This window comes from Molossus molossus, unplaced genomic scaffold (assembly GCF_014108415.1).
Source record: "Molossus molossus isolate mMolMol1 unplaced genomic scaffold, mMolMol1.p scaffold_m16_p_1, whole genome shotgun sequence".
NCBI lineage: Eukaryota > Metazoa > Chordata > Mammalia > Chiroptera > Molossidae > Molossus > Molossus molossus.
Genome location: NW_023425344.1, coordinates 181,193,722 through 181,206,267, shown reverse-complemented (window position 1 = coordinate 181,206,267; position 12,546 = coordinate 181,193,722). Strand labels below are relative to the sequence as shown.

General features: G+C 41.0%; 1 protein-coding gene across 3 annotated transcripts in view; it reads left to right on the top strand.

Annotated features, from left to right (window-relative positions):
• VPS39 (VPS39 subunit of HOPS complex) overlaps nucleotides 1-12,546 on the top strand; it is a 46,697-nt gene that overhangs the window by 15,677 nt on the left and 18,474 nt on the right. For all 3 annotated transcript variants that reach the window (XM_036258980.1, XM_036258973.1, XM_036258988.1), the window contains 6 exons: nucleotides 90-184; nucleotides 1,171-1,269; nucleotides 1,882-1,974; nucleotides 4,335-4,518; nucleotides 8,199-8,319; nucleotides 8,432-8,552. In XM_036258980.1, coding sequence (XP_036114873.1) covers nucleotides 90-184; nucleotides 1,171-1,269; nucleotides 1,882-1,974; nucleotides 4,335-4,518; nucleotides 8,199-8,319; nucleotides 8,432-8,552 — 713 coding nt within the window. The remainder of the gene's footprint in view (nucleotides 1-89; nucleotides 185-1,170; nucleotides 1,270-1,881; nucleotides 1,975-4,334; nucleotides 4,519-8,198; nucleotides 8,320-8,431; nucleotides 8,553-12,546) is intronic.

The following is a 12,546-nucleotide window of genomic DNA, read 5'->3' as shown; positions in this document are numbered from 1 at the left end:
TTTGCGGGGGATGGGGGGGTTGGTCTGGAAAGTGGCAGTACTAAAGAATTGTGATAATTTATTGTGATTTTTTATTTCCTTCTAAACAGAAAATAATATTTATGTCCATGACCTATTGACATTTCAACAAATCACTATGGTTTCAAAGGCAAAGGGAGCATCACTGTTCACATGTGACCTCCAGGTAAGTGCAGGCAAAAGGAAATTTGACTGTGCTTTAATAAATACAGTTTTCCTCTGTCATGTCTACCATTAGATAGGAAGAATAACATTGATACCCAAATCCAGCAGAGACTCCAAAGAAAAGATTTGATTTTGGATTGTATTAGAGAAATTTCCCCGTTAGTATGTAGTCTGCAGTTGAAGCATTTGCATTCCTGGTATGACAGGAGGCAACTAACCAAGAATAAAAACACCTGTCATGGACACACCATTACTGGGAAATCAAACCTGTAACAGTACCGTGAACATGACTATGAGACATTAAATTGACTCTTGTCCTAAGCATATTATTGTGGCCTTGTCTTTAGGGAGTTTTTTTCATCCAGGAAAGACATTTCTCCTTATTTTTGCCAATTCATCAGCCTTACATTGTTCAGAACCTGCTTTATCCCAACTTTGATCACTTTTTTAGCATTTATGCTCTGCACTGACACTCCATTGTTTTATGCATAGACATTTTCTTTTCCTCCAACTCCTTTAAAGGATTGCAAGTGGCCACTGACACATGCTGATCTCTGACCCAGCATGTATTGACATCCACGAGAAGCATTTAAGAAAAAAAGGAGGAAGCAGTTATGTAGGTGAAGGCCTGTCCCAGGATTTTTCTCTCTGAATTATGAATGTCCACAAGATTTGCTGGTGCGAGGGCCTTTAACCGGCAGCCCATGGGGAGGAAGTGTTCCTCAGCCTGTAGTTTCTGCGTACATCTCAGAGAAGGGTGTTTCTCAGCCTGTAGTTTCTGCATACAACTCAGAGAATGGTGTTCCTCAGCCTGTAGTTCCTGAGAACAACTCAAGAGAATGGTGTTCTTCAGCTCAGCTTGTCTGGTTCATGACAGGATTTTCAGATTAGTAGCCATTTCAAGGTAGAAAATCTCTAATCTAGTTGTCATTCAGTTATAGAGTCATTGTGTGCGCATCCTCATTTGCTCTGGGTGTGTCTTCCCAGCACATAGAGACTGGTGAGGAGGTGTTGCGGATGTGTGTAGCTGTGAAAAAGAAGCTGCAGCTCTATTTCTGGAAGGACAGGGAATTTCATGAATTGCAGGTAAAGTCCACTGTTACCTGGTCCATGGGTTGGGTGGGAGGTGCTGCTATAGTTGACCCACAGCTTGAAAAATTCATGGTTCAGTTGTAGTGAAGGTCAAGATCCCAGTCTTGGAGTTTGCTCCAGATGAATGCTCTGCTGTGTGTACATGGTGTACATGAGAGCTTATTCATGCCCACTGGTCAAAGTCTCGTGGTTTTCAAGGCAGCAGTAATACAGGTGTGCGGATTGGTTTGTTTCAAATGGAGTTTTCACCTTTTCCAAATGCACCTTGTCCAGTACTTGGGTGACTTACAGTAAGTTCTCACTTAACGCTGTTCATAGGTTCTGCAGCTCTAAGCAAAACAACATATAACGATAAAAGTTAATTGATATAAAAAAGTTAAATTCCTGCAGTATCTTGTCAACATTATAACAAAACAATCTTGAATGAATTTATGTTATTCAAGGACTGGCTGTATTTTTATTATGGGTGGTTTGCTGGTCTTGTGTTTATAGAATTGAATTCAGATGAGGATGAGGGTGATTTTGCCGAATGGGGGTGAAATAACAGGAGCATCCTTTTTTTTTTTAAAAAACATCTTTCCAATTGAATTCTTGCTCTTTCTTCAGGGGGACTTTAGTGTACCGGACGTGCCCAAGTCCATGGCATGGTGTGAAAATTCTATCTGTGTGGGTTTCAAGAGAGACTACTACCTAATAAGGGTAAAAACGATTATTTTGCAAATATCATCAGGGAAGATGATTATGTACTTCTGAAGTAAAAGTCTAGAGACTGCCTTACGTAGAGCTTTTGGCATAACAGGGTTTGTGTTTGTATGTTTGGTTATCTATTTTTCATGCATCAAATAAGATGCATGTGTATCTTAAGCCAGGGAGAGTCACCTCTCAGTTCTCTACATAAGTTATCCACATCCTGTATCTAATTATTGGAACAGATCATTAGTACTGCTTGCTTTTTTCCTATGGAACTATCACGGACTGCTGTTTTAGTATTAAGTATTTTTAAGACTTTGAGATTTTTGTCGACCTCCCCCCCAAATTTTTAGTATATTATTTTTACTTTTTTTTTTTACTAAACTTCAAAAGCCACATGTGTTTATTATAGAAAATATAGATAAGGAAAATAAAAAAGATGCAAATCATTCATAATCTCCCCGCTCAGAAATAATCACTATTAACCTTTTGATATATGGACTTCCACCCTATTTATAAAATACTATGTTACACACGTATATATATTATATTACATATGTCAAAATATGTAATACATAATATAACCTGATTTTTCTTTTAACCTAAATAGTAGATATCCATGACATTGGTATTTTTTCCTCAAATAAGCACACTGTATGCACACAACTATAGAAAAAGGTTGATAACCATTCATTTCATAGAATAATCTAAATTTCTTAGCTTTGTACCCCTCTCATAATCCAGGCCTGGCAGTTCGAGACACCTTTCTCCCTGTCTTCTCACTGTCCTCACTGTGTTAGCTCCTCATTGTTTATCTAGTTAATGTATGTGTTCCGTATTAATTCTGTTGGAATATCCTAGTTTTATCAGCATCAGAGTTGCACGCTCATGAAGGAGTCACTGTTGTGCAGCTGACTGAATAGCATCTAGGAGTATGGGTGCTAAGAGAAGTCTATAAGGGGATGGGACACAGCCACAAGTTGGAGTATTTTTTTGTTGTTAATCCTCACCAGAGGATATTTTTTCCATTGACTTTTAGAGAGATTGGAAGGGGATTGGGGGAGGAATGGAGAGAGAGACATCAATGTGAGAGAGACACATCGATAGGTTGCCTCCCACATGATCCCAACCAGGGCTGGAGATCAAACCTGTAACCCAGGTACGTGCCCTTGACCGTAATCAAACCCACTACCATCTGGTGCTCAGGCTGACACTCTAACCACAGAGCTACGCTGGCCAGGGTTGGAGCATTTTTATTACCTGACAACCTTGGATGCTTCTGTCTCCTTCTTGGGGGTAATCATTTGAGGGTGGGAAATCTTGCTATGGGACCAGGATGTTCAGAAGTTAGTCATTTACAACCCTCAGAAGAGGGAGTGGTGGTGGGAGGAAAGAGAGAAACCACAGAACTTACATGCATGTACGCATAACCAATGGACATGAACAACAAAGCCAGGGACGGGGTGGGGGGGATGGTGTCAATTGGGAAAAAAGGAGAAACATCTGTAACAAAAATAAAATAATAAAAAAAAGTTATTTATTTATATACAGTAAAATGTATTCTTTTTGATGTACAGTTCCGAGTTTTGACAAATTGCCCAGAATTCTGTAACCACCACCACAATCAAGATTTAGAACAGCTCTATCACCCCAGAAATTCCTCTCATGCTGCCCCTTTGAGGTCAATCCCTCCTACATTCAACATCTAGTAATCTGTTCTTTGTCTCTTAGAGTTTTACTTTGCCAGAATGTCATATAAATGGAATCATATATGTGATTAGCATAATACATTTGACATCCATCTGTGTTGTGTCAGTATATCCTTTTTTGTAGCTGAGTAGTATTCTAATATATGAATGTACTATGGTTTGTTCATTTATCAGTTGAAAGGCAAAATTGTTTCCAATTTTTAGCCATTAAGATAAAGCTGCTATAAACATTTGCATATAGGTTTCTGTGTAATGAAAATAAGTTTTCATTTCTCTTGGCCAAGTGCCTAGTAGTGGGATTGCTAGATTACATTGTAAGTGTATATGTAACTTTAAAAGAAACTAGCAAACAGAACGGCTGTACCATTGTCCATTCTCACCGGCAGAGTAAGAGGGTTCCAGCTGCTCTTCGTCCTGGCCAGCGCTAGACATTGTCATTTGCCAGCCTAGATGCTTGTCTCTGTGTTAGAGAAAAAGAGAACTAGTTCTTCATAGTGATGACAAAATTTTTCATAACAAACTCTGTTTATCTATTTCCCTATGCCAAACAAGGACTATTACTAGTTTCTGTAGGTTTTGGGTTTTATCTTGATTTTTCCAGACCGTGTTCATGCTTCTGGCCAGAGAATGGTGTGTGACTCACTTTGTGTCTTCCCACAGGTGGATGGAAAGGGGTCCATCAAAGAGCTCTTTCCAACAGGAAAACAACTGGAGCCCTTAGTTGCCCCTCTGGCAGATGGAAAAGTGGCCGTGGGTCAGGATGATCTCACCGTGGTGCTCAATGAGGAGGGGATCTGCACACAGAAATGTGCCCTGAACTGGACAGACATACCAGTGGCCATGGGTGAGACCAACAGTAGCTGCTGTTACCCACTTTGGGCAGGGGCTGTGTGCCACCTTCAAAGAAGGGAATTCCACCCACAGCTTTAGCAGACTGTGGTTGATAGTGTCATTCATTTTTAGTTCCCCTTCTTATAAGTAGACGACTATAGTAAGGTTATTGAAAATGGGGTGTTCTTTTTTTTTTTTTTTTTTTTGTGGAAAGCTGATTTTGGCTCCAGAGTGGGGAAAATCTAAACAGAATTGTACATTTTAGAAGTAATTGTCTAGCCCAGCTGGTGTGGCTCAGTGGTTGAGCATCGACCCATGCACCTAGAAGTAATGGTCTACTGTTATTTTTACTTCTTAGTTCCTTTTTAAGGTTTCATTGTGTCCTCTGCCTAATAGTGGAAATTTCTTATTTATTTCTGTTATACGTATAACTCATTATTGAAGGATTTTTATGTGGTGGTTATTGCTACTGTTTTTGTAGCTTAGAGACATAGACTGTCCTCACATTTAAGGTGTTTTTGTCCCACACCTGCCTTAGGCTCCCAGCTCTCTGCGAAGGTATTGCCATTTAGAAGAGTGAGCATTTTAATAATAGTTATTGCTATGGAGTGAGACATGCAGACTTTAAGGACTCTAGCTCTGGAGATGAAAATTAAATTTTGGGTAAAGAGGCAAAACTGCTTAAGGTGTTGAATTGGGTGAATTGAGATTCAGTAGTTCAGAAGGGGGATGTTCGTTGTTCATTAGTCAGGAAGTTGTTTCATTGCATTGGGAAGATTGCACTAGACCTGGCAAGGAATTCAGGATCTGGTTTTAACAAAAATTCTCTGTCACTCTAGGAAGAAAGAATAGTTTAAAAAATGAAGAGAGTCCTGGCTGGTTTGGCTCAGCAGTTAAGAGTATCAGCCCGCAGACCAAAGAGTTGTGGGTTCAATTGTGATCAAGGGCGCATATCTCAGTTGGAGTTTGGTCTGCAGCCCTGGTTGGGGTTGTGCGGGAGGCAACCAGTCGATGTCTCTCTCTCACATTGATGTTTCTCTCTCTCTCTCTCTCTATTTATCTCTCTCTCCCTCCCTCCCACTCTATCTGAAGATAAATGGAAAAATATACATATATTTTAAGTGTTTTGTGTTTTATTTTTTTATCCTCACCCAAGGACATTTTTCCATTTTTTATTCAGATAGAGCAGGAAGGAGAGAGAGGAAGAGAGAGAGAGAGAGAGAGAGAAACTTTCATTTTTTATTCAGATAGAGCAGGAGGGAGGGGGAGAGAGAGAGAGAGAGAGAGAGAGAAACATCGACGTGAAAGGGACACATTAAGTGGCTGCCACCCGCATGACCCAACCAGGACCAGGGACAAACTGCAACCGAGGTACACGCCCTTAGTGGGAACCGAATCTAGGTCTCTCTGGACCGCAGGTTGATGCTCTAACCGCTGGGCCAAACTGACCAGGGCGGAAAACATAGAGGAGAAATGTAGAAGAAATGCTGATTTGTGAGAGACTGAGCTGGCTAAAACAGATGGTCTGAATTATAGAGGAATAAAGTTAGGGGCAGTTGTTAGAGGCCCACGCCAAGGTTGGAGAGGCCAGTGGATTCCTCAGTGGTAGAGTGTTTTGATAAAAACATCAAGTTCTAAGGTGATTATTCTGGTGGTGGTTAGAGATTAGTAGATTAGAAGGAAGATCAATCAAAAGGATAGTATTTTACAAGGCCCAAGAGCTTCAAAAGAAGTTTCATGACGTTCTAGAGGCCCTTGTTTTCTTTTCAGAAGAATATTGGTAGAAAGATGAAGTTGTGTGTAATACACTTGAAGTATGTTTCTAATTTTCCAGCCTGAGAGTTCCTGTTCTAAACCTTTATTAGTGCCCTGTACCCTCAGCAGTGTTTCTCAGAAACATTTCTGTGCCTTAACATATTGAAGGAGAGCACATTCTTTCTGGACAGAGTGGGAGCCCCACCGCAGGAGAAAGACTAAACTTCATTTATACTTGCTCTCGTCTTTACTACTTCATGCGGGCTCCTGGTGTTTGGGACTTCCCCACACTGCCATCGTCTGCGCTGTCACCTTTCCTTTCTTCTCACCCAGCAGCGTCCTGCTCATATGACAGGGCCCCAAGCAGGCACTTCCTCTACGGGGTCTTCTCTGACCTGCAGGCAGAATTAACCACTTCCCCCTGTGGCTTCCAGAGCCCTTTCGGGTTTCTCTGTCAGGACACCCACACAGCCCCACAGGAGCAATGAGCTGTCTGTCTCTGCTCGTGGAGGAGCTCTGTGAGCTCTGGGCTCCTGTCTCGATCCACTTTGGGGGGTGCCTGAAACATGGCCTTTAGTAAATGCTTGCAGAGTGGAGGAACCATGTCGTTGTCGGCCGGTTTCTATGTCCTGCTGCACACCAGTCACTCCGCCAGGCTTTGGACATACAAGATCTGGACCGTCTTTATGGCATTTGAGAGACACTGCGGAAGAGTTGGGGAGACTGAACAAATGAGATATGACAACCAACAGGCTTTCTATCCTAGATTAACTTTTAAAATAAAATTAGACCTTATTAAAATTTTAAAAGGACAGAGAAATATTACATATTTATACAAGTTAGCACTAAGGAAAATTGTACTAGCTTTTTAAAATGAGGTCAGCATTAAAAAGAAAATTTAAAAATCCAATACAAAACAACATTTTTAAAATTGTAGTTTTTGGTAAGTTGAAAAATAACAGCATAATAACAATAGCGTTCAAATTGATGGAAATACTACTTAGGCTTCAGTTTCCTCATTTCTAAGTTCCCTTCTGGCTTTAAATTTTTATTGTACTATTCATTTAGACTATAAATTTCAAATATAAAATGAAAAGCTTTTTATCAGAAAATAAATAATGAGGAAAATAAATTCATAGCAAATTATACACACTAACAAGCTATTCTTATGAATATATTCTTTGAGGTTATATTTCTGTGTGACAATTACGCCATCTAGTGGTTCATTTTTTCCTAATTTTTTTAAGTTTTATTTTTAATTGTAGTAAAAAAAATCTAAAATCTACCTTCTTAACCATTTTTCAGTGTGCATTTCAGTAGTGTTAGGTATATTCACATCATCCTGCAACAGATTTCAGAGCTTTTTCATCTTGCAAAACTGAAACTCTGTACCCATTAAACAACACATCACCCCCTTCCCCTAGTCCTTGGCAACAATTCTACCTTCTGTGTCTATGAATTTGACACTCTAGATACCTCATGTAAGTGAGAACACAACCCAGCTGTCTTCTCTGTGAGCTGTCAAGTGGAGTTTTGCATCTCTTCCCTGTGACGATCTCAAGCAGAAACAACACTGTCAGAAACGGGGGACTCTTTCTTTAGCATAATTTTAGGGAAAAAGGAAGTTGCCCTCCTCTTGCCTTGCTTTGTGACTGATGCGAAAGGATCAAGTGAAGCTTCTACACAGTTCTTTGGGAGAAACAGTAGGAGTGGGATCAGGTCACTCTCAGCAGAGCTGCATGCATTCTTTTAGCATCTCCCAGGCAAACCACCTTTTTGTCTTTGTATATCACATTGTAGGATTCTGGCTTGTTACTTGACCTCTGGGCTTTTTGGAGATCCTGTTTCTAAGATGCAGCTTAGAAATGGGCAGCTGGCAGTCCATAATCCTAAAGCCTTAGATCAGAATCGCAACTCCAGATGTTTTCTTTTGCACAGAGCACCAGCCTCCTTACATCATTGCGGTGTTGCCTCGATATGTAGAGATCCGAACACTTGAGCCAAGGCTTCTGGTCCAGAGCATTGAATTGCAAAGGCCCCGTTTCATCACCTCAGGAGGGTAAGGAATTTCTTTCTTTATTATAGCTGCCATATCATTACAAAACTTTAAAGTCACCTAGGTCATTATAAAGCCGGTGCTGTTTTGCTGATGTTCTTTCTCCTGCCTCCAGATCAAACATTATCTATGTGGCCAGCAATCATTTTGTTTGGAGACTCATTCCTGTCCCCATGGCAACTCAAATCCAACAGCTGCTCCAGGACAAACAGTTTGAATTGGCTTTGCAACTTGCAGTAAGTCCTGTTTCTAAGATTTGGGTGTAAGTCTGCCTTTCTCTTTGTTCTCCAAAGTAGGTAGTTTGGGTTTAGTTTTTCATATTTGGTTTTGACTGGTAGAAAGCACAGAGCTGGAAGTCCAAGGGCTTGGATTCAGGGTCTGACTCTGCCACAAAGTATCCATGTAACTTTAAGTGATTTCACTTTTTCAGTTTGCAAATGTAGAATGAATGACAATTATAATTTAAGTGTTTTATAGAATTAATAGAATAAAATAATTTAATAGATAGGGTCTGGTCTTGAAAAATGAAAGACAATGCAAACATTGGAGTAAAGGAGCAATTGTAAATGCAAGATTGTGGTCTGGTTGAATGTAACCACTAGGGCCCTCAGCACCCCTTTCAGCAGTGGACCACTGTGTTTGGACAAGCAGGCAGGCCTTTTTTAGGTATTCTGCTACCTCCTCAAGTTGCTGCATTCAGCAGGGCTGCATTTTTATATTTATGACTGTCACTCTCCTTGAATGTTTGCATGGGATGATGTTCATGGCTGACTTCTGAGGCTTGTCTTGTTCTTTTAAACATCTCTGCTGGTGATTATTGTCATCTGTAGAAGGTGGATTTGGTTTTAGGAAACAGTCAAAAGTTATTCTGAGCCTTTCCTAGTCATTAAACCAGACGGTGGTAATTTGGTAAAAGAGAATGTTTATGAAGACAGTAGTAGGAAATCCTAATTTCTAGATCAGTGGTTCTTAACCTTCCTAATGTCGTGACCCTTTAATACAGTTCCTCATGTTGTATGTGGGCGTATCTGCATGTGGGCGGACCTGCCTGGAGATGGATAGAGGAGGGGTGTCTCAGTTCCTGAGACCATCGGAAATAGGTGTTTTCCCATGGTCTTAGGCAACCCCTGTGAAAGGGTTGTTCAACCCCCAAAGGGGTTGTAACCCACAGGTTGAGAACCGCTTGTTCTAGAGTATCGTGTAAATTATTTCTGAAAGGAAAACTATAGTCACAAATGTTGGTGTGCAAATGTGTATAATCACATATGGTGGATCCTCTTGAAGACCAACATTTATTTTGGATGTTTGAGTTCTGGGTTTAGAACAAAAACCCAATCATAATAGTTAGACATGTTTAATATCTCATATAAATTATTTTTTTCTTGGGACACTTAATTTCAGCATCTTACTGTTCTATTATTTTCCACTCATGCATCGCCTTATTTTATTTATTTTTTAGAGAGAGTGAGAGACAGACAGACAGACACACACACACATTGATTGGTTGCCTCCCATAAGACCCCAGCTGGGGCTGGGTACCTGCAACTCAGGTATTGTACGTACCCTTGACCGGAATCAAACCTGCGACCCTTTGGTCCTCAGGCCAACACTCGAATCACTGAACCAAACTGGCCAGGGCTTATTTTTATTTTTAAATTAACGAATATCCATGAACCAACCATCCTACTCAAAAAAAGAACTGATAACCTTATAAGTTCTTCCCTGTCCCATCCCTCTGTCTCTCCTCTAGACACAGCCATTATCTAAAATGTTGTGTTTATCATGCCTCTTAAAATTTTTTTGTTTAATCTTTCACATATATGTAATGCTAGAATACGTATTTAGTTTTGAACTTAATAAAAAAGGGTATCATGCAGTACATAGCTTTTTTAGTATCTATATTTTTTTTAACGTGAAGGTCTCAGATCTTTACAGTGGTCTTCCTGATACAGATTTCTGTTTACTTTCCGGTAGGGAAGATGGGAGGGTTTCAAGCTCCCTTCTCTTTTCTAGGCTTGTACTTACTAGGTGGTCTGCCCTATGAGGAAAGAAGGTTGACTGGTAACATCTTAGCTCTTGAGGACCCTATTTTTCATTTTAAATAAACCAGAGAGATCATATATGTCACTTTTAAAGGGCAATAATATACTAAACTTCAGTGTTGACAAAATGTGGAGCAAAATGTTAGAGAAGGGACAGTTCCCTGAAGACTAGAAAAGTCATCCCAAAGTTGTACCCTTTAAGGGTAGATAAGATCAGGAGCAGGAGACAGGGAGCATTGAAGAGCCGAAGGAAGTTACGAAAGTGGTACCAAGTCTTTCCAGGATGTCTGGAGTCCATCTCGACTGGAGTGGAGGGTGTGGCTTGAATGGGAGTATGCTACCTAAGGAAGCTGCACTGGGTTTTGAAAACCTTTAAAACTCCAAGCTGGAGAGCTTAGACCAGGGGCTGCCATGGGCTTGCTGATGGTGATCTGGACTAGGCTGATAGCAATAGAAAAGGAGAGGAAAGGAAGAGAAAAAGATGGAAGACATTTTGAAGGAAGAATTTAAATTTAGTAAAGATTTGGTTGAAAGGGAGATGAGGGGAAGGTTGTAAGGAAGATACAGAGATAATAAATAGCTGTGAACAAGACCTTTGCCAACTGCACAGCTGGGTTAAGTGTCTTATTCCTTGAGCACGCAGTGTTCTTTCTCTGGTCTTTTAGGGCCTTGCGCACATGCTCTTCTCTGATCGGAACACACTCGTCTCCCTTCTCCTCCGTCACCGCCTTAACTCCAGCTCACTCTTTTTTTTCCCCTTTTAATCCTCACCTGAGGGCGTTTTTGCATTTATCTTCAGATAGAGCAGGAGGGAGAGAGGGAGGAGGAGAGAGAAAAACATCAACATGAGAGAGACGCTTCGAGTGGTTGCCACCCACATGACCCCACCCAGGGCCGGGGACAAACTACAACCAAGGTACATGCCCTTAGCGGGAACTAGACCCAGGCCTCTCTGGTCTATTGGCCGACACTCTAACCGCTGAGCCAAACTGGCCAGGGCCCAGCTCACTCTATATGTCTCAGTTTACATTCTTTAGAGAATCCTTCCCGGACCTGCTGCTCAGACTGTTGCATACCTCCCAGATGTTTCTGTCATCACTGTTACCCCGTTTTGTTTTGAATTTGTTAAAAACACTAAATTCTACACCCGGCCAGTGTTGCTCAATGGTCGAGCGTCGACCCATGCACCAAGAGGTCACTGGTTTGATTCCTGGTCAGGGCACATGCCCAGATTGTGGGCCTGATCCCCAGTAGGGGGCGTACAGGAGGCATCTGATCAATGGAGGCAGCTTTCTCTCTCTCTCCTTCTCCCTTCATCTCTCTCTAAAAATCAAGAAAGAAAAAAAATTCTAGACCTGGCCGGATTGGCTTAGCAGTTAGAGCTGCGGCCCACAAACCAGAGTCTCGGATTCAATTATAGTTGTGGTTCAATCCCTGGTCATGTGGGAGGCAGCCAATTGATGTGTCTCTTTCACATTGATATTTCTCTCTCTCTCTCTCCCCCCGTCCCTCCCCACTCCACCTGAAAATCAAATCAATGGAAAAATATCCTCGGGTGAGGATTAAAAAATAAATAAATAAATAAAACTAGCCCTGGCCGGTTTGGCTCAGTGGTTAGAGCGTTGGCCCACGGTCCAGAGAGACCCGGGTTCAGTTCCCACTAAGGGCACGTACCTCGATTGCAGTTTACCCCTGGCCCCGGCTGGGGTTTTGCGGGAGGCAGCCACTCGATGTGTCCCTTTCACATCGATGTTTCTCTCTCTCTTCCTCTCTCTCCCTCTCACTCTATCTGAACAAAAATCGAAAAACGTCCTCGGGTGAGGATAAAAAAAATAAATAAATAAATAAATAAATAAATAAATAAATAAATAAATAAAATGAAATTCTAGACTTTATTTATATCTTTTCAGTTTTTCAATTAATGTCCCTTTCTTCTGTTCTAGATTTAAATCCAGAAGTCACATTGCATTTGGTTGTCTTGTGTCCTGAGTGTCCTCTGATCTGTGACAGTTTCTTAGTCTTTCCTTGCATTTATGGCATTGCTAGTTTTCAGGAAGACTAGTCAGGTATATTTTTCAGATACCCTGTTGCTTATCAACGTTGTGGTTAGACTGTAAGGTTAGTCTTTGAGGGCAGATAGCATGTCTGTACACGTTGGCATTTGTACCTCCAAGGATATTGTTTAATA